The 19,635-nt window shown below is 41.5% G+C and overlaps 2 protein-coding genes across 13 annotated transcripts in view; both read right to left on the bottom strand.

Annotated features, from left to right (window-relative positions):
• Positions 1-706: 706 nt before the first annotated feature.
• Positions 707-8,007, bottom strand: LOC122637888 (octopamine receptor Oamb). 5 transcript variants are annotated; one of them, XM_043830387.1, is made up of 9 exons: positions 6,817-8,007; positions 5,285-5,422; positions 4,895-4,993; positions 4,663-4,790; positions 4,070-4,207; positions 3,697-3,979; positions 3,225-3,386; positions 2,577-2,909; positions 707-1,974 (listed from the first exon to the last, which is right to left on the bottom strand). In XM_043830387.1, the coding sequence occupies exons 1-9, from the start codon at positions 7,075-7,077 to the stop codon at positions 1,816-1,818; spliced, it is 1,701 nt and encodes a 566-aa protein (XP_043686322.1). In that variant the 5' UTR covers positions 7,078-8,007; the 3' UTR covers positions 707-1,815. The 5 variants fall into 5 exon arrangements, with proteins under 5 accessions (XP_043686322.1, XP_043686323.1, XP_043686324.1 ...); XM_043830388.1 differs by having other exon boundaries at positions 2,599-2,909; XM_043830389.1 differs by having other exon boundaries at positions 2,665-2,909.
• A 15-nt stretch (positions 8,008-8,022) lies between these two features.
• The window catches only part of LOC122637897, a 47,832-nt gene continuing 36,219 nt past the window's right edge, over positions 8,023-19,635 (bottom strand). For 3 of the 8 annotated variants that reach the window (XR_006329312.1, XR_006329311.1, XR_006329310.1), the window contains 2 exons: positions 9,238-9,828; positions 8,023-9,048 (listed from right to left, as the gene is read on the bottom strand). Coding sequence is in view for 2 of the 8 variants with exons in the window: in XM_043830411.1 (XP_043686346.1) it covers positions 9,686-9,828 (143 nt within the window). In the remaining 6 variants the exon portion in view is untranslated. Of the gene's footprint in view, positions 9,049-9,237; positions 9,829-10,247; positions 10,536-14,738; positions 14,906-15,205; positions 15,352-19,635 lie in introns of those variants that run through there. The other 5 variants (XM_043830411.1, XM_043830415.1, XR_006329309.1 and 2 more) reach the window with 4 other exon arrangements.

The following is a 19,635-nucleotide window of genomic DNA, read 5'->3' as shown; positions in this document are numbered from 1 at the left end:
TCTCTCTCTCTCCCGCTTCACGATGGAAATATTACAGGTGTCGTTATAAGCGATTAAATCGAAAACAGCATGATTCCTTAAAAAAGAAAAAATGATCGAAAATAAATCGAATAGAAAAAGGTTGAATGATCTTTTAAATTCCAAATCCGTAACAATTTTACTTTCATTATTTTCGGAGTAATCAATCTGCTTGATATACTGCTTTACGACGTTATTATGATATCGAAAGCTACAGGTGAAGCACAGAGAAGAGAATCAAATTCAATCGAACGATGTCAACGCGTCAAGCGCACCTGTCGAAATATAATACTCGTATATTTCTACGTATATATAAACGTAATATTTCCAGGTGCGTCATACATAACGTGCGCGTCTCTGTGTGCGTTTTTAGATTAGTTTTCATAGACATTAAATTAGACGTTGTAATGAAAGACATTAATGAATCATTAAGATTTTAACACGTTCCGTGCCGAGCCGTTTTTGCTCAATTTTTCATTCGCGCCATTTTGCGAAATTTTCAATGCATTTAATAAATATATCGGTACGAGCAAATACCATCGAGGGTACACACATGGCACGGGACGTGTTAAATATCGATTCGTCGTTAATTAATCTCTTATTTGATAAATACTTAAGTAAGTACGTACCTTGATCTTCCTCGTGACGACGTACGACAAAATTAAAAAGAGAAAATCTAATGGCAAGATCAATGGACTCGGAACTTTATTCGCACGTATTCACATTGTTTATTTGCATTCGTTCGTAACGTTATTCATAACGGTATATCACATAATACATTAATCGCGCATATTATATTCGCTGCTAACTTTTCTAGCCGCTTTTCTTCTCCTTTTGCATAATACGCAATCGGCCGAAAAGAATCGCAAGTGATTTTCTCTTAAGCGTGAGGACTTTCTTTTATTTCCTTCTTCCTTTCTCTTTTTCTTCCGCAAAAAAGGAAATATCTATCGATGCGAAAAACGTGGACGAGAAAAGAAAAAGAAGATATAACAAAAGTAAGTATTTATGTACGTATATATGTATGTATGTATGTATGTATGTATGTACGAATGAATGTATGTACGTATGTATATCGGCTGGAGAAACGCGGAGCGAAGGGAACACACGATTTGCACGATTCAACGAACACCATTTAGACGTAGAGAAGATTAACGACTGTCGACTTTTGACTTAATCTTACTTAACATTATCTCACCGTGTATACACGAAATATTTTGTGATATGTACAACACGTGTATGTGCGCGGTTATATACCTATCATCAATGTCTCCATAGAATTCCTTCGTCACGATTCGAAAACTTCAGATGACGACATAATAATCATTTATAATAATACTTACGATATCTAATGTCAACGCGTATTTTAGGACACTTGCCCGTCTTCTCCTCCTCCTCCCCCTCATCCTCCTCTTTCTCTTCCTCCTCCTTTTACTACTTCTCCTCTCCCTTTTTCTCATGATCTCGACTAATTACATTATTCGCGCGCGTAGTATTCAATCGTCGATCATTATCTCATTATTCAAGTTGCTATCTCGTCCACAATCGTCGTTGTGTTCGCGTCGTTTAAATTTGCGTTTAAACGAATCCTTTTTTTGGGACAAAGAGACGGAATGAAAGAGTGAGAAATAATGAGAGATAGCGATAGAGATAGAGATGGAGATGGAGAGAGAGAGAGAGAGAGAGAGAGAGAGAGAGAGAGAGAGAGAGAAAGAAAGAGATAGAAAGAGAAAAAGAGAAAGAGAAGGGTCTCAAGCTCTGTAGGACGAACGTATCCTGATCGTCGAAGTTCTGCGGTCAAAGGTGACGCGGTGCGCACCAGCTCCGACCGGCTAGAGTCATCTGGACTCGCTCGTCGAATGTACAGTCGGTTCTGATCCGGGATCCTGGTCGGAGTCGTCCATGGAAACGCCCTGCTGCTGCACACGCATTGTACAACTTGGACTTCTCTCGCTTCTGCGGGATCGAAATAAAAGAACGTGCTCGATTAGAGAGAAATCATTTTTCTCCGTCTTCGAGTGTGGAGACTATTCGATGAGAGTCGAGAGAATCGATCGGAGAAGGAGAGAAAGAGAGAAAGAGAAAGAGAAAGAAAAAGAAATAGAGATAGACAGATAGAGAGAGAGAGAGAGAGAGAGAGAGAGAGAGAGAGAGAGAGAGAGAGAGAGAGAGAGAGAGAGAGAGAGAGAGAAAGAGAGAGACACACACGCACACTCATCGATATGTGTTCTTTTTCTCTCTTACAATTTTAGCTTTTTGGACCGTGCTTCTCGCGTATGTATGCATTTCTTTGTGAAACGAGGGGAAAAAGAGAAAGAAAGAGAGAGAGCGGGAGGAGTGAAAAAAGGATAGAGATAGAGAGAGAGAAAGAGAGACGACTGTGGTCACAATTTGTTGTTCGCTTCTCCGTTCGAAATTTCGAAAGAATTTTGGAGCTCCGCGCGTACGGCTTAATATATACGGCTGTAATTTTAAGGAGGTCGACGAGGTTAGAGATGTCGTAGGGGCACGATTTCAACGTCGAGGGTGCGTGATATCAACTCTTTAATAAAACGCGCCTTGTAACTTTGTTCCTCCCACCTCATCGCCAATTGGCTGCCGTCGCTACCGCGCCGTAACGTGTTGGCTCGCTGTTTGCAGAAGCACCTGCAGATTATTCGCTTGAAGGCCGAGCGAAAGTCCTTGCTGAAGAGCGCGTAGATGCAAGGATTTATCGCGGAGTTGCAATATCCTAGCCAAAATAGTACGCTGAAGACGGTTGGATGGATGCAATTCGGGCAGAACGCACGTAGGAGATACATCGTGAAGAATGGCAGCCAGCAGAGTATGAAGCCACCGACTATGATACCCAAGGTCTTTGCCGCTTTTGTCTCCATTCGAAATCTCTTCACCTGTGACAGACGTCTTTCCTTTTCGCTTTTTCAACCTCACATGTTTCGTGCTTCAATAAAAACACACATTTTAGAGACTCTACGATTATTTTTTTGATTTTTTGCTTTTTCGTTTTGTTTTGTTTTTCTTTTCTTTTTTTTTTTTTTTTTGCTCTTTCTTCGAGCCCAATGTTCTCGACAGCTGCATCTCGTATTAATTAAAAAAACAAATGAGCGAGCAAAAATAATGACATAAATAATTCTGAATATTGACTAATATACGTTATACCAGTGCTTTTCCAAGTAATTACTACATTAAAGAAGCTATGTCGGTACCTGTGCCTTTATATTTCGTTTACCCATCTTCATCATCCTAGGCTTCTCCTCTTGGCCCTGAGCTAGTTCCCGTAGCGTTACCTCGTCACCCGTCAACTGACTCTCGCAGCTACTCCTTCTGCTGGGTCTCCTCATACTGCCTACTCTGTTTATACCGCCGACCTATCGCAAAGGTCAAAGAGCGTATTACTTCGTCCTGCCTTTTTCTCCTCGCCTTCGTTTATACGTCCGACGAAGAATTTTCATAGTAAATAAAAGTACACGGGCACTAGATTACATTGAAAATATTATCTATAGATGCATACACGTAACTCTCTTAAATATTATTTCTAGATATAACTTTCTATTTTACGATTATTATATCTCTTCTTCTCCTTTTCTTCGGACAAAGTGGAAAGAATAATGATTTCGATTTTCGGTTTGTTAACTGTTTATTTAATGATCAAACAAAGACCGCCCACGCAATGCTTACCTTCAAATGCGTACTCCTCGAACTCGAACACAGCTGAGTCTGCGTTTGTCCGTTACTATAATGCACGGAAACTTGAGAACATCTCGAAGGAGTCCTCTCGAGAGTGTTGCACTTCGTGTTTAACGTTTCTGTGCTCGGATACGATACCGAGATCTTGATCTTTTCCTTTCTGACGGAACTGCGAGTAGAATAATCCGGGCTTCTTGGGCTACCGTTGTTACTACCGTTGTGAACGCTTCCGCGTCCTCGATGTATCCTCAACGTTAATCTCTGTTCGTCGAATCTGCAATAAAAAATGTCAAGGTTCCTCCCATAATAATCGATCCTCTATCTATCTACCGAGGGAAAACTGTTAAATATTTTTTTTCTTTACCTCGATCCGAGCATTTTGGAACCCTTTGTGGTACGAAAGCCCTGATTGATGGCTTTCGTTGTGGAAACGGCTGCGTTGTAGATTCTCCAGTAGAAAAAGAGCATTACTAACATCGGTATGTAGAAGGAGCCTAGAGCACTGTAAAATGACGACAATAAAAAATCTGTCATAAAGGAAAAAAGGAAAAGAGAGAGAGAGAGAGAGAGAGAGAGAGAAAGATGGAAAAAATTGCGGAAGAGAACTCTTTGAAAAAAAAAAGAAGAGTTAAATGGGATGTACTCCTCGTATTGGGTGCGACCATTACGAGTCTTGTCTCGATCTTGTCTCGCGTCTAAGGTATATAGATGTGTCGTCGGAGATATGGATAGTCGTAAAGGATTTTGATAAAAATAGTTTGTAACACTTTACGTAGGTCAATCGTTATGAGGTAAGCGACGGGACAAATATGAATCCTCATGAATTTCAGGTTGACGTATACGCCGAAGGATTAAATAAGCCCACGGCTAGCGAGGGGACGAATAATGAATAATTTGGCCGGGCAATTTTTCCTCGCGGGAAAGCGGAAAGATAATAAATATATCCGAGAGACTCGCCTGTAAACGACGTATCCGGCGTCATTGGTCAACTCGCAGATCCACGGACACGGTTTCACCGGCACTATGATGGTGGTAGTGTTGAAGGGGCCGTTCTGCGTAAACGTCACGTTGTGCGTAGGATGAGACTGGAACGATAAATATACAAATATATAGATAGCCAGATACAAATTTGTCAAGATAATCGTAAATTAAATTTCTTTTTTTTTCTCCTTTCTTTCTCGTCACATACCCGTTTATCTTTCCAACCCACCAGGGGTGGAAAACAGATGACGAAGCTCAGAACCCAGACTGTAGCGACCAGAAGCCTTGCTCGTTTCGGAGACATCAACTGAATCGAAAAAATAATGGATCAATATACACGATGAACTTTCTCGAAATTTTTCTTTTCTTATTTTCTTATCGAATTATTTCGGATATACGAATTGACTGGGATTCTTTTATTTTTATCAATTTCTTTGGAGTAAAATACAAATCCACTTTAAATGCCAGAGATACAGAGAGAGAGAGAGAGAGAGAGAGAGAGAGAGAGAGAGAGAGAGAGAGAGATCGAGTGTATCATCTAATAAAGGACTATTTGAGATATTCCAAGCGTTCGAACGATGTGCTGGTGATTACTTGCCTGGGGATAACTGACGGGTCTGGTCACCGCCAGATATCTGTCGAGACTGATTGCACAAAGGTTCAGTATCGACGCGGTGCACATCCAAACGTCGACGGCTAGCCAAACCGAACACCATAGATCACCGAATATCCAGACCTTTGGAAAAAGAAAAAAAGGAAAAAACAGAGAGAAGAAGAAAGGCAGAGAGAAAGACAGACAGACAGAGAAAGAGAGAGAGAGAGAGAGAGAGAGAGAGAGAAAGAGAGAAAGAGAAAGAAAAAGAAAGAGAAAGAGTGAACCGAAGTTTCATACGAACGACAAAACGATTATTGTCGTATAAACGTGCGAGAGATATCCCATCGAGATAAACGGAGAACATTGCTCGTTCTCGCGAATGCGTATTTCCTCGTTTCGAATGTACACGCTCGTGCGGAACGACGGAATATCGAGTACCATAAGAGTAAGTGAACACGATTGAACGCGTTCGGCTTCGTTTTACTTTAACCCAGTCGGTTTATCGTTGACTAAACTCCGGAGAATACGATCGATCGTTAAATAGACGCGCGAGAATACCAATTCTTTTCTTCTCTTTTTGACAAATTAATTTTATTAATTGCGAAGACGCAAAACTATCGTTTCCCTGTCTCGATTGAATATAGAGGGAACTTTTCGAGAACGATCGTGGTGCCCGCAAATGACTTATTTATCGATACTAGTATTAGCGATTAGTATAATTCTATTCGAAGGGACGATGTACCGCGTTAGAAATCGTCAAAGGATTAATGGAAGACCAATTTCTAAGCTCGTTATCTTAGTCCAGAGGCGACTTAATACGCACGTGCTCACACTTTCGAGCGATCGATAGAGCGAATGCGAGTACGAGTACGAGAGAGAGAGAGAGAGAAAGAAAGAAAGAGAGAGAGAGAGAGAGAGAGAGAGAGAGAGAGAGAGTGTATCAAGAGGCTCACCTACGAGCTTATCACGATGCCCGTTCGATCTCGATCTTGTTATCTGCGGAGCGTGCGGTTAGAACAAGGCGAGGACGAGCCGTAACGCATTAATGGTACGACTAGATCGATCTCGAATATGTGTGCGTGCGGTTGCTGAGGGCGAATAGCCACGCGTACCCCTTATGTACGTAACGTATATACGTACATACATACGTACATATGGGAGAAATTCGAACGCGACAGCCGAAGAGCCCTTCCACGGCTCGTTTTGCAGCTAAGCGTTCCTGCATAATGCCGTATCGTGTACGTAACGACGTATGGCCTTTATGCGATGGTCAAAATCTCTCTCTCTCTCTCTCTCTCTCTCTCTCTCTCAAACTCGTACTGCAGACGTGAAAGCGTTAGTGTGTGCGCGCACACGTAGGCGGGACTTCGGCAACCACCTGTTTCAAATTACGCTTCTACCCTAATATCGATATTCCGAGCACTGATACACGATGGATCTGCTCTTCGAATCGTAGAGAAAGGAATCGATGTATCCGACGAATCGAACGAACAACGAACGACGATTTAGTCTTGGTAGATAATAACGGAGCTTACCTTGAAGACTTCCCAAGTGGCACTGAAAGGAAGAACGGCGAGTCCGACCAAGAGATCGGCTACAGCAAGACTGACGATGAACATGTTCGTCACGTTTCTGAGCTTGCTCGTGTAATAGACGGCGAGTATAACGAGGACGTTACCGAGCACGACCATCACGTTGACGATCGCCAGAGTGATCAGGGTGAGCAGGATCCATGGGCCGGACCACTCTACGCCCTCGTACAAAGCAGTGCATGCACTGGCGTTCAATTCTCGCATCTTAATTCGACTCGGCCACTTCGCGATCAGAATCTTCCTTTTTCGCGAAACCGAGAAGATGACGATGCCGACGATGACGACGATGATACGAGGGATTTACCGGTACCCTACCGACGCCACCATGAAACTCCATTCTCGAGAAAATGATATTTTCTCTCCTTTTCTCTTCTCGTTCGCTCTCTAACGTGCTCTCGCAAAAAACCGTTCCATTGCTTCCTTCCTTTTCGAGGTCGAAGACTTTCTCCCTCTCTTCCTTCTCTCTCTCTCTCTCTCTCTCCCTCTTTCTTTCTCTTTCCTTCTTTCTCTTCCCGGTACAGATAACTCTCTGGGAGAACACGTCGATTTGTCCGAGTCGATCCTCCCAAGTCGTTTGCACGGAATAAGGAAGAAGAAGAAGAACCCAAATGCTTCGACGAAATCCTTCTTCCTTAGAGAAGACAAATCCTTATTTTCTCATCTCCTCGAGTTTATTTCGACGTAGACGCACGCGTATCGTTCGTTCTCACTAAATAAATATTAATTATTCTCATCGTCTCAAGGTTCACTGCTTCTCGTTCGATTAATTAAAAACGTACACTTGTAAGCACTTCTCACAAGAAAAATCACTTCCCTTCTTAATTCGAATCTCGCGTGGGTTTCAAAAATAACACGACGAGCCTTCCAACAGCCTTCGGGACGCTTTTCAAAGAAAGAAAAAGAGAGAAAGAAAAAACGAATAATACGTCGCACGACGTTCGACGTTCGACGTTCGATATTCCCTTTTTCGAGAACTCGAAAAAGATCTTTCCGAGACCTTTGGGATCGTAAAGATTTCATCGGAAATTATTTTCACCGGAAAAATCTCGCTTTCTCGCAGCTGATGCCGCCCGATCCATCATCGTCATCGTCATCGCCATTACCATCGTAGTCGTCGTCGTCGTCGTCGTCGTCGTCGTCGTCGTCGTCGTGGTCGTCGTCGTGGTCGTCGTCGTCATCGTCGTTGTTCTAAAACTATTTCGAGTCCTCTTTTCTTTCTTCCTCTCTTTTTCTCCCTTTTTACTCTTCTTCGTCCTGCGACGAGCGAAAAACTATGAAATTTTTGCTCACGCAACGAAATCTTTCGACATTTTTCACGTAAAAAAAATTCGAAAGCAGAAGGAGAGGGGAAAAAAGAGTCTCTCGCGAGGACAATGAGATTCCACTTTATCGATCGTTTTTCCTCTTTTTACTGATTTTTATCTCCCTATGGGTCCACTCTAGTCGATATTTTCCAGCTTCGCGTTTCAATCCTTCTTTTTTTTCACTTTTCTTTTCTTCCTTTATCTTCCACCTTCTCGCTATCTTGTAGACTCTAGGAGAAAACTAATCCTCTCTCTCTCTCTCTCTCTCTCTCTCTCTCTCAGCATCAGCCTCGAACAAGCAAGTAGAGTCACGTTCTATCACGAAAGCTTTCGAGCTTTTCGCAGCTCAAATCGAATTCGGTATACTCGAGGAGAGAGAGCGAGAAGAGAAGAAGGTGGATGCGTTCTCTCACTCTCTCTCTCTCTCTTGCTGGCTTACTTTTTCTGTTTTCAACGAAAGATGAACTCGGCCTTAAGACGAATCGGACGACGTAGCAATAAGAAGGTTAGCCTCTGTTACAGTAAGCACCTCCTATTTCCTTCTTCTTCTTCTTCTTCTTTTACTTCTTTCGTTCTCGAACGTCGACGACAACTCTAGTCTCGAGTCCTCTAGTTTCTTTACTCGTCTTCTTTTTTCTCCTCTTTTCCCTTTCTCTCTTTCTTTCTTTTTTCCTATTTGTTTTCTTACTTTCGCGTCAGTCGAGCTTCCACGCGAACGGACATGACCTCTTCCTCCTCCTTGTTTCTAGCGTTCTTCCTCGTTTTTGAGAATCGTTCGACCGATCGTCCTGTTACCTTCGAGCCAACCCTTCTCGAGCACCTCCTTCCTCTCCCGAAGGATCCATGTTAGGAGAGAGTTGACCTTCTCGATCTGAATAAGTTAAATTTTTCATATGATGCCATTTAGAGAATGTAAATAAAGATGAAAGCTCGGAAATTAAATGTATATTTGATAAGGAAATAAATTCAACGATTAATCTTCTTTCGTTTGACTCTATCTGATTGGACTTTAAAATGAAAAAATAACTCCGTATAATAATATTTCGAAAGAATGTTTTACCTAATTCCCCCCGCTTGTTCTCCGCCTCTTTCTTCTCCGTTGATGATTTATCTCTCTCCCTCTCTCTCTCTCTCTCTCTCTCTCTCTCTCTCTCTCTCTCTCTCCTTTTTTTTCTTTTTTCTCTTTTTTTAATCAGCCTTTGAAAAAGAGGTTCTACGCGTGGAACACGTTCACGGCTAGACGATTTCTATGAGTCAAAATCACAGCCAGTTGAGAAAGTAAAAAGAAAAGGAAAAAGAAACAAAAAAAGGAGAAAAAAAGAAGCGTAGGTATATATGTTTTTTTTCCTTTTTCAGTCTCTCTTCTTCCTCTTCCTCGTTCGTCCCTTCTTCCCTCTCCTCCAGGCGTCTCCCGTTGATGGGACAGGAGTTCTTTCGACACTCGACGCACTCTTCTCGGTACCTGAGCAATCTGAAGCGGATTTCCTTTCTGATGCGCTTCGCTCGCATTATTTCGACCGATCCTCCACTCGGTCTCTCTTCCCTCCTAGGAGATCCTCTCGAAATGTACGAAGCGCATTTCCAGCTCGTGTGCAAGCTCGTCGACCCTCTATCGCAAACTCTCGATCGTTCCTCTCGATCCAAAGATCACCTGAAACAAGTAAATTCCATTTACGATTTATTCTTCCTACGATATTTTTTTTTTTTATTAAACGTATATACGCGTTATGTGTGCGTCTATATGCATAGATATCGAATATAAAATATTTTCCTTTCGGATAAAAGTATCTTGGTTGAATAGAAAATGTCACAGTTCGAGAAAAAATACAATTACGATTATTCACTGCACCGTTAACGTAAGAATAGAGAATTAGAGAACTCCGATACAAAAGTTTCGCTTCACAGAAAGTTACACAATTCCGTTTAAAGAAAAATATAAGGGGAGAGAAGTAAAAAAAAAAAGAAGAAGAAGAAGAAGGAGAAGGAGAGAAAGCAAAAAGGGGTGGGGGAAAAGGAAAAAAAAAAGAAAGGAAGAAAGAAAAAAAGAAAATGGCAAATCGCTACTGCAACCTTTTTCCCGCTTATCTTCATCCAAAGAGGAGATATATAGCCCGGCCATTTTGCGTGGTCTACCCCGTAGAGTATGTACCATGGAAGAACTCTCGGTAAACTCACATAATAAGACTCAAAGCGATTTCTCTAAACTTTTCTTCGACTTTTCTTAGGAGGAGCTTTCGAGCACCGAGAAAAGCCTTTCTTTCTCGATGATATCGATTCGTTCGCCTAACGGTCACGCTCGAATAAAATGGTAAGTTCGATTTAAACGAGAAGACGAGTTCGGTAATACATACATATTATATTATCGATTTTTCTTCTCTCTCCCTTTAATCAACGACGGGAAAGAGAATCTGAATTTCATGAAAAAAGTTATTTCGAAGTATGTATATGAATGCATATAGGTAACTACATTGGCGAGTAACGTTCGCTTCGTTTCGTTCGTTACTCTAATTGTTTCTCGATTTATTCCAAGCATAAAATACGTTTTAAGACTCGCAATTAGCCACCGATATATTTCTTTCTCTTTAAATCGTCGATAAAAGTAGAAATATGCGCTTTCTTATTTCAACTCCCTAGCCTCTCTCGAACTAAACGAACTCTTTTAAAACCCCAAAGAGAGACGTTTTAAAAGAAGTATACTGAATCGTCCTGGAAAAAAAGAGAAAGAAAGAAAGGAAGGAAGGAAGGCAGGCAGGAAAGAACGAAAGAACGAAAGAACGAAAGAAAGAAAGAAAGAAAGAAAGAAAGAGAGAAAGAGAGAAAGAGAGGGAATAAGTGCAAAAGAGAATCGAAGTGGCGATATTATAAAGTGTACCTTTGGGAGGCAAGCGCGGTTTTTCCCTACGCAAAATACAATTTCACAATGCAACCGTAAACGACGCATACCGCAGGAAATTAGAAACTTGCACGTAAAGTGAAAAGCCGCGCTGGTAAAGGCTGTGAAGTCAGTTAGTGGAAAGAGAAACGAGAGATTTTATACGCGACGTGCTCCTCGCGTTATATAGGGTGCGCTTTACTGAAAAAGTTTTAATATAAACGTCGAAGTAAAACCAGAGAGTATCACAACGTGCGGTAATCGATCTAGGGTCGACACGTGGTCGAGGAAACTATCGAGAACCAAAGGTTTCATTTTTCTCTCCATCGGCGGGAATCAAAAGGGCTCGCACGAACAACCCAGTTTGAATATACATCTAAAGAGCTATTTACCGCTATTTATGCTTGTACTAAGTCTCTTCGAAAAGCCATGATTACGTATACATGACGTACGTACGTATATACATAAATCCAGCTTTTGGAAAATTTCCACATAATCTGTGTATACCTCGCAAGAGGATATAGTATTTCGCTTACGAACTATTTCACCCCGTTCTATCTTACATTGCACGCGCAATAGCGCAACTTTCGCGGTAATTCGACCATTCAAATTATACATTAAACTGTACCATGGAATTTTGCTTCGTTGCGTCAGTCGATACGAAAAGAAGAAAAAGAAGAAGGAAAGAAGAAACGAAAAAGATGATAAACCTGCGTAAGTAGGTACTCTATTTGCGCACGGAGTACTCTACGAGTCGAGTACGTATGGACGTAGAAAACCGTGGTAGGATCGACTTTTTGTCGCGAGAAATATTATCGAATTTCGAAGATAAACTTCCTTCGTGCGCAAAGCTCGACGAAAAAGTGAAGACGACGAGGACCGAATATTAGTTGCTTGATTGTTCGTCCAAGACAAAGGAATACGGAAAAGAGGAGCCTGAAAAAGAGGAACCGTTGGTAACACGATTCGTATCCAGCTCGATCGACTTTGAGATTATAAACGAATGAGGTATTCCAAGTTTTGGTTAGTTAACGTCGATCGCAGTACTCGCATATTCCTACCACGATCCTTCCGCCTTTTATTTCTTCCCTGTAATTAATGATCCTCTCCTGTCGTTTCCACCGACCGAAATGATAAATCTCGTTGAAAATCAAAATTTCCGTAATAAATAATGCTTTTTATTCGATACTACATATATATATATATATATATATATATATATATTTTACGTAATTAAACATTTTCCTCGTCGACAGCACGATTGTCTTTCGAATTCTACAAAACAAAAATTTTTAAACGATCGAGAAGCTCGGAGAACAAGATTTCGCTCGTGCGTCTTCTTTCTACGAACGTATATATACAAAGAGACATATTTCACAATTCGCGACGCTCCCGATTCGAAAAATAAGTTGTTCGTTTTCCTTTCTCCCCTTTCTCTCCGCCAAGAAAGAAATTCTATTGTTGAACACTTTCGGGATAGACTCGCTAGGAGACTCTTGGAATTATTTCTATCAATAGACCAAGTTTTCTCTTTCTTTCTCCTTTTTTCTCCCTCTCCCTTCCTTTCTTTCATTCTTTCTTTATCTATCTGTCTATCTATCTCTTTCTCTTTCCAGGACAAAAGGCAACCGATCATTGAAAGCACTCGATCTGATTCCGTATGGACTTGTAATGATATCATACGGGCGCGCGCCGGCCTGGACGAGCATTCAATGAGAATTTTAAGCCATATTGGAAAGGTATCGATATCGCACGTACATACGTAACTACCTATGTAGGTCGATATTCGAGTAAATCGATACACGTACGACATACGATGGTTTAACCAAAACATGACACGCATCATCGAAAACTATTCGGCCATTTACCAAATGGCGTCTACGACCAAACTCGAGCATTTTCTACTCGGGATATTTTATTAATACCCTTCGGCATCTTCGATTTATGTACGTACGTCCTATCGTTTACTAATCGAAACGATACATCAAGCCTTCACGAATGAACAAAACTTTGACTTTACTTCTCGCTCGATCTTCGCTAAACTCTGGACGATCGAGACGGGAGAATCTTTTGCGTTTGATTTACAAATTTCCATCGATCTACTTCCGGACTTTCGATTTTTCTCATCCACACCTTTGTCACGGCTTTGGCATGTTTTCCGAGTGAATTCAACGAACGACAAAGTCGAATCTTCTTAAAGGAACGTCGTCGTTCTATTAAACGGAGGCGGGGAAGGAGAATACTCGATAAATCCGAGCACGAAACGACGACGACGACGACGACGACGACGACGACGACGACGACGACGCAAGTAGAAAATTTCAAAAGATGCCGGAAACTCTTTTTGAAAGCTTACGAATGTCGATGACAATAAACGGCAAGCGTTTTCTATCTCCTTCTCTCTTTCTCCCTCACTTGCTTTTTTTCTTTTTCCTTCTTTTCCTCCTCCGATAAAAATCTCTTTGCGGATCTTTGTCCAACAATTATGTTCGTTATTATTCGAAAAGCGACAAGCTCGAAAGACTTGAAATCGTACGAGTCGAACAAATTTATCGACGAAAATGATGTTTTCACTTTAGAAATACACAGCATACATTTTTCCCCGAAAGCTCCTTTTTTCATTCGGCGTGGCGGCAAGTTTCGAGGAGCAAGTTTTATGGATCCGTAAGTCGCTCGAAGCCGACATAGTGCTAAAGTCTTAAGCTTATACGAGAGAGAAAGAGAGAAAGAGGAAAATTTTTTTATTTGAACAAGAAAAGAAACAAGAAGAAAGACGAACTTTTCGGAAAAAGAAAAAAAAAACTTTCAACTTCCTTCCCCTCCTTTTTCCATCAACGTCCCACAACTCTTTTCAATCTTCTTCCACCTACGGATATTCGCCAATTCAATTACTCATCCGAAGAAATCGAGGAAATAATTTCCGGATAATAAGTCATCTGAAATTATTAATAGTGTATTAATCGTTGTCTCCGAATCATTCATATCGAAAAGTTTAAAAGATTCGGTCGATCCATAACACCTTCCTTTTTTTTTTTCTTTTTTATTTCTTTCTTTAACTCGATAACTCCGTGGCGGCGGCGTCTTTAAAGAATAATTTATGATCTCGAATAAGAGAAACGGACCGGATCGAGCCATAAGATTTTATCGCGATTCTGCGTCCCTCGTTAATGTCCCTTCCGTCGAATGAACGACGGCGACGCGCTTGCGTTTCGCTTCATTAATCTTTCAGCAACACCCCCGTACGTTTACTCTCCTCGTTCCACCACCCTTACGGTTTACCACCACCCTCGCATTTCTTCTTCCTCCCTCCCCCACCCCACCTCCTCTCATCGCCATTCCTTTTCCAACGACCGATCGTCGAGTCTTCGAATTCTTTTCGAATCGAAATCGCGTCATCTCCGCCGGAAAGACGCAACTTTTTCTTCGACCCAACTAAACGACTCGTAAGGGACAATGTCGAGAAACGGGAATAAAAATAAAAGTCAATTTATTTTTTCTTTCGACAAGGAGAAACGAGACGATAACGAGATAACGCCTAAGAAATGGAATAAGAAAGAAAAGGAAAGAGAAAGAGGAAAGAAAGGAAGATGCGAGCGATCTGTAGAAAAAAATCTTATCGCGTAGAAAACGAGATGTATCGATCGATCGATCGATCGATCGAAATCGATAAGGACGAATTGAAGACGCACCTGTGCTCGCAGTAGCGCAACGTGACATTCCAGGTTCACCAATGACGAACTCGAAGATGATAAAATGCCGAAAGAGAGTACACACTTTAGAGGATAGAGACCGATGGACAGAGATGAAAGATCATTCTCATCTCTCTTTCTCTCTCCTCTCTCTCTCTCTCTCTCTCTCGCTTTCGCTCTCTCGCTCTTTCTTTCTTCCTCTCTCTCTCGCGCGCGCGACTATGCACGATAAATCATGTAGGTACTTGCGTGGTAGTTTTGGAGGGTGGAAAAAAGAGGAAAATAAATGGAAAGAGGAGGAAGAGAAAAATAGAATGAGAGAGATAGCGAGCGAGAGGGGGAGGGAGAGAGAGAGAGAAAAAGTGAGAGAGAAAGAGAGAGAGAAAGAGAGAAAGAAAGAAAGAAAGAAAGAGAGAAAGAAAGAAAGAAAGAAAGGGAAAAAGAAAGAGAAAGACAGAGATGTATACGCGTAGGTACGATGGAATGAGAGAATCGGTGCCGACGTGGGTCCCGTGAGAGAAAAGTCACGAGTCTAACTCGCCGAAAGAGAATAGTTCCGGTCTCGGTGCGAGTGACGAGCGCACTGAGAGATCCGGGCGTCCCGTTCAGACTGCAGCCGCATGCGCGCTAGGAATTCACATCCTCCGCCAGCATCACCCCCTCCTCCTCCTTCCTACTCTATCTCCTCCAGCACCTCCACCTCCACCTCCACCTCCACCTCCACCTCCACCTCCACCTCCACCTACACCTCCTCCTCCTCCTCCACCACCACCTCCACTTCATCCACCGCCTCATCCTCTTCCCGGTAACGTCGAACAACGCGCACCCACACGCGAAAAGAGACACACGGAACGCACGGAGCTTTCTCTCTCGAACGTGTATACGAGAGACTCCGCGCGATCCGATGAGCGACGCTATGCTACCGTTCGTTTCTACCCACGTTCGTACTACCTCTCTCTTACCAATCTTTCTCTCTGTCTCTTTCTGTCTCTTTCTTTATCTTTCTTTATCTCTTTCTATCTCTCTGTCTTTGTACGCTTCATTCGATTTTATTTCCATTATTATTGTTGTTATTGTTGTTGTTATTATTATTATTATCATCATTATCATCATTATTATCATTATTGTTATCATTATTACGATTTAAATAAATACGAGAGAGATATGATTTTTCCTATCGTCAAAGAAGAACAATTTCTACGTAATAATGGACGGTTTCAAATCGATGCATTTCCTACCAGAAGAAATCACGTTCTTTAAAGAATAAACACGTCTTTTTAAATATATTTATCGAAGATCACGAGAAAACAGATCGTAAATGAAATATCCTCGACTATACGATTAAGTATCTTTGCGAATATAATATTTGCGAAATTTCTCTACGAATCGATTCTAAATAATGACTTAGTATCGCGAATGCGACGAACCGCGGCTGACCGCACGGCATCATCAACATCATCAACATCATCAACATCGTCGTTGTCGTCGTCGTCGTCGTCGTCGTCGATGTCATCGTTGTCATCGTTGTCATCGTCAGCTCTCGTTATTGCACACCATTTTGACCCTTAATTTCGACGCTTGGCAAATGAATTAAACGACAATTGGAAATATCGCGGAATATATATGCCTTTTGGACGACTAATTGGACCATTAAACGTTCGACTAACATAAGATTACAAATGTTTCTCTTTCGCCCTTTCGTTTAGATAATGGCATCGCTTACGAACGAATTTCATGCAATAACCACGATAAATATTCCTAGGAATCGGACGAATTAAATAACGTTAATGAAAAAAGAAAAAAAATTCATTTTGCTTTGATCATTTTGCACTGTATTTCGATATATCGGATCTTCACTTTGATCGTCATTAAATCTCATCTATCTCAATGAATTTTGTTAATTAACGCGTAAAGAAATAAAATGATTCGAGGTAGTTAAATCCTTCTAGAAAATTACTTCGCGAATCCTACAAACGTCTTTGGAAAGCGTTTAATCCGCGAGTCCGATTACGCGAAGGATTCGAAATCTTGAGAGCTGTTAACAGGCCAATCATTCGAGTGAAGTGCTACGTTAGAGCGAAAGAGAGCGAAAAAGAGCGAAAGAGAGCGAGAGAGAAAGGGAGAGAGAGATAGAAATAGAAAGAGGGAGAGAAAGAGAACGAGAGAGAGAGAGTATCGCGAGTTTGTTCGTTGTTCGGTCAAGCCTCCGATACTAGACCGGCGAGTCTGCTAAACTAAACTTCCGCCATAACCACTACTCTGTCCTTTGACGTTCTCTCGAGTGCAGGGCAAGCGTACCAGGCATATATATATATATATATATATATATATATATATATATACACGCATATATATATATATATATATATATATATATATCTTTTGGAGCCTCTTCACTTTGATTCGTTCGTCGACTAGAGCCTACTCCATCGGTGAGCAAACTTTTTACAGTCGAATATCAACGGAGAAAAAAGCGTGAGAGAGAGAGAGAGAGAGAGAGAGAGAGAGAGAGAGAGAGAGAGAGAGAGAGAGAGAGAGAGAGAGAGAGAGAGAAAGAGAGAGAGAGGGATACAGTTGATACAGCAAAAGGGAAGGTGCACTTATTTGAAGAGAAACTGTGGAAATTAGTTGATTGAATAATTTCATAGATTGAACCATTTCGATAGCTACTCCATAGGTCGATCTCAATACTTAGCGCGCTTCGATGAGTTTCTACTTAACTAAATTGAAATTAATCGAACGCGCGCTCTCTCTCTCTCTCTCTCTCTCTCTCTCTCTCTCTCCCTTTCTCTCTCTTTCTTTCTCATGATCTATCTACATTTACGTATCTGACGGATATACAGATAGGTCCGACTCTAAATTGGAAGTCGGAGTGTTCAAAGTACTCGTTCGTAATTTTCTCGTCCGATCGAAAAAGCCGTCCTCACGGATTGTCGTCACGGACGATAAAATTTGGGGCGAACCTAACAAGCGGAAGTATTAAAACGGACAAACTCATGGCAAGTGCTTTAAAACATACACAGGCTTCCGAGCGTGGTATCGCAAGGTACCTCCTATCGTATACTATCGTATATTGCGCACCCTAGCCGTACACAGTATGCATAAGTTAAAGTGCAGCGAACAAGGCCAAGTACTTAACAAGGCATTATTAACTTTGAAATGTCTGCGGAGAGAAACTTGGAAACGGGAGATACGACCTCAAAGATTTTCACATAGCACGCGTGCCATCTGGCCGATTATGTTTTTAAATTTGGCCAACGTTTTAAATGGTCAACGTGCGTTGGCTTCGAAATACGAAATACGACTTTTATTTTTTTCGAGGCTTGACTCATTCAAGGAAACGATTTAATCAGACCCGTCGACTCTTATGGTCCGAAACCCCTTGGGTCCATTCGATTTATCTTAAACTTTGTTTCGGCAATAAAAGTATCCTAAAGGCGAATGAGCCCGATTAATACGGTCTACAATTTATTACATATACTACCGATAAAGCATGGGCAAGAACGAGCAGAGAAAAAGAGCTCCGAGGTCTGAACGAGATAAAATCAAAAAAAAAAAAGAAGGAAGGAAGGAAGGAAGGAAGGAAGGAAGGGGAAAAAAGAAGGAAGGGAACAACGAGATGAGCGAGTAGCTCGCACGAGGGACGTAGAAAAAAAAGCAGGAAGAACGTTTGTTATATTACGAAACATCGGCCGATCCTCTCTCTCTCTCTCTCTCTCTCTCTCTCTCTCCTCTCTCTCCCTTCTTTTTTTCTTGGCGCAAAATTAGAATCATAATTGACAAACCCATAGAGTCTCTTGGGTATGACGTATAATAAAAATGACCCGCCCTATGAATAAAGAAAGAAGAAGAGAAAGGAAAAGAAAAGGAAAAGCGAGTAAAACGGGAGAAAGAGAGATAGCGAGAGAGAGAGAGAGAGAGAGAAAATGACGAAGCACGAAATCAAAGCGTCCTCCGTCTACGTAGGATTCGAATAAAATGAAAGGACGCGATACGTCCTATTTGTCTTCATAAAAACAAGACACGGACTGATACTATATTAGAAAGAAAAGAAAGAAAAGTAAAGAAAGACGGAAGGAAGCCTAACACCGTGAAGAACGTTAATCGAGACGAATCCAATTCCAGCTCGAAGCTTAACCGAGAACGTATATAGGGGAAAGATACAAGGAAAGCGTGTGCTGCAACGTCGACGTTTTCTTATTCGAGAGTAGCTCTACAAGTGGTTGATACGCGCTTATGTGTCCTAACGTAGAGATACGTATAGACGCGTACTTCCTCTAGTTTGGAACGAAACGAAATTGCACAATTCCACGAGGTGCTTACACACGTATATACGTATGTAAGCTCGCTTATCCAACCGTACGCGTATTTCTGCTCGCTAAGGATTTTCCTTTACGTACGAATAATTATTTTTTCCATTCGAATACACTGCGCATCGTAATAACGTTAATTCGAACGATTACGAGTAAAAGGAGAACGTTCTAACGCGTTTCGTCGCGTAAACGATACAAAAACGCTTATTTAATTACATAAAATCTTTACGACGATCGACGAGCGATCGCGACACTCGTATTCACTACTACGAAAGTCAAAAGAGCGTAAAAACGAGCAAATAGGCTCCGGGGATAAAATACGTACTTACGATCGACTCGTCGCGCTTGAAAGAAGCTAATCCTCGATATTTGATTTATGACACTCGTCCGAGAAAAGGTTCACGAGAAGAAGAGAAAGAGAGAGAGAGAGAGAGAGAAAGAGCGAGAGAAAACTTCCTCTGGCAATCTGTTTCTTTTTATCCGCAAACAAACGGATGTGTGTTCGGACTAATTTCACGTAGACCGAGACAGAAAAGAGTATTAAGAGATCCAGGCTTTGCTTCGAATAAACGAGAAATGTGTCT

This window comes from Vespula pensylvanica, chromosome 2, assembly GCF_014466175.1.
Source record: "Vespula pensylvanica isolate Volc-1 chromosome 2, ASM1446617v1, whole genome shotgun sequence".
Classification (NCBI taxonomy): Eukaryota; Metazoa; Arthropoda; class Insecta; order Hymenoptera; family Vespidae; genus Vespula; species Vespula pensylvanica.
This window is presented reverse-complemented; position numbering and strand designations above follow the sequence as displayed.

What these genes read in the sequence shown, in the direction of transcription:
- LOC122637888 (XM_043830387.1), bottom strand. Translation starts at nt 7,077, where the DNA reads ATGCGAGAATTGAACGCCAGTGCATGCACTGCTTTGTACGAGGGCGTA. An exon ending in TGGGTTGGAAAGATAAACGG is followed by an intron (nt 4,791 to 4,894) that starts GTATGTGACGAG and finishes TTATCGTTCCAG; the next exon opens with TCTCATCCTACGCACAACGT. An exon ending in GGGAGGAACAAAGTTACAAG is followed by an intron (nt 1,975 to 2,576) that starts GCGCGTTTTATT and finishes TCGATCCCGCAG; the next exon opens with AAGCGAGAGAAGTCCAAGTT.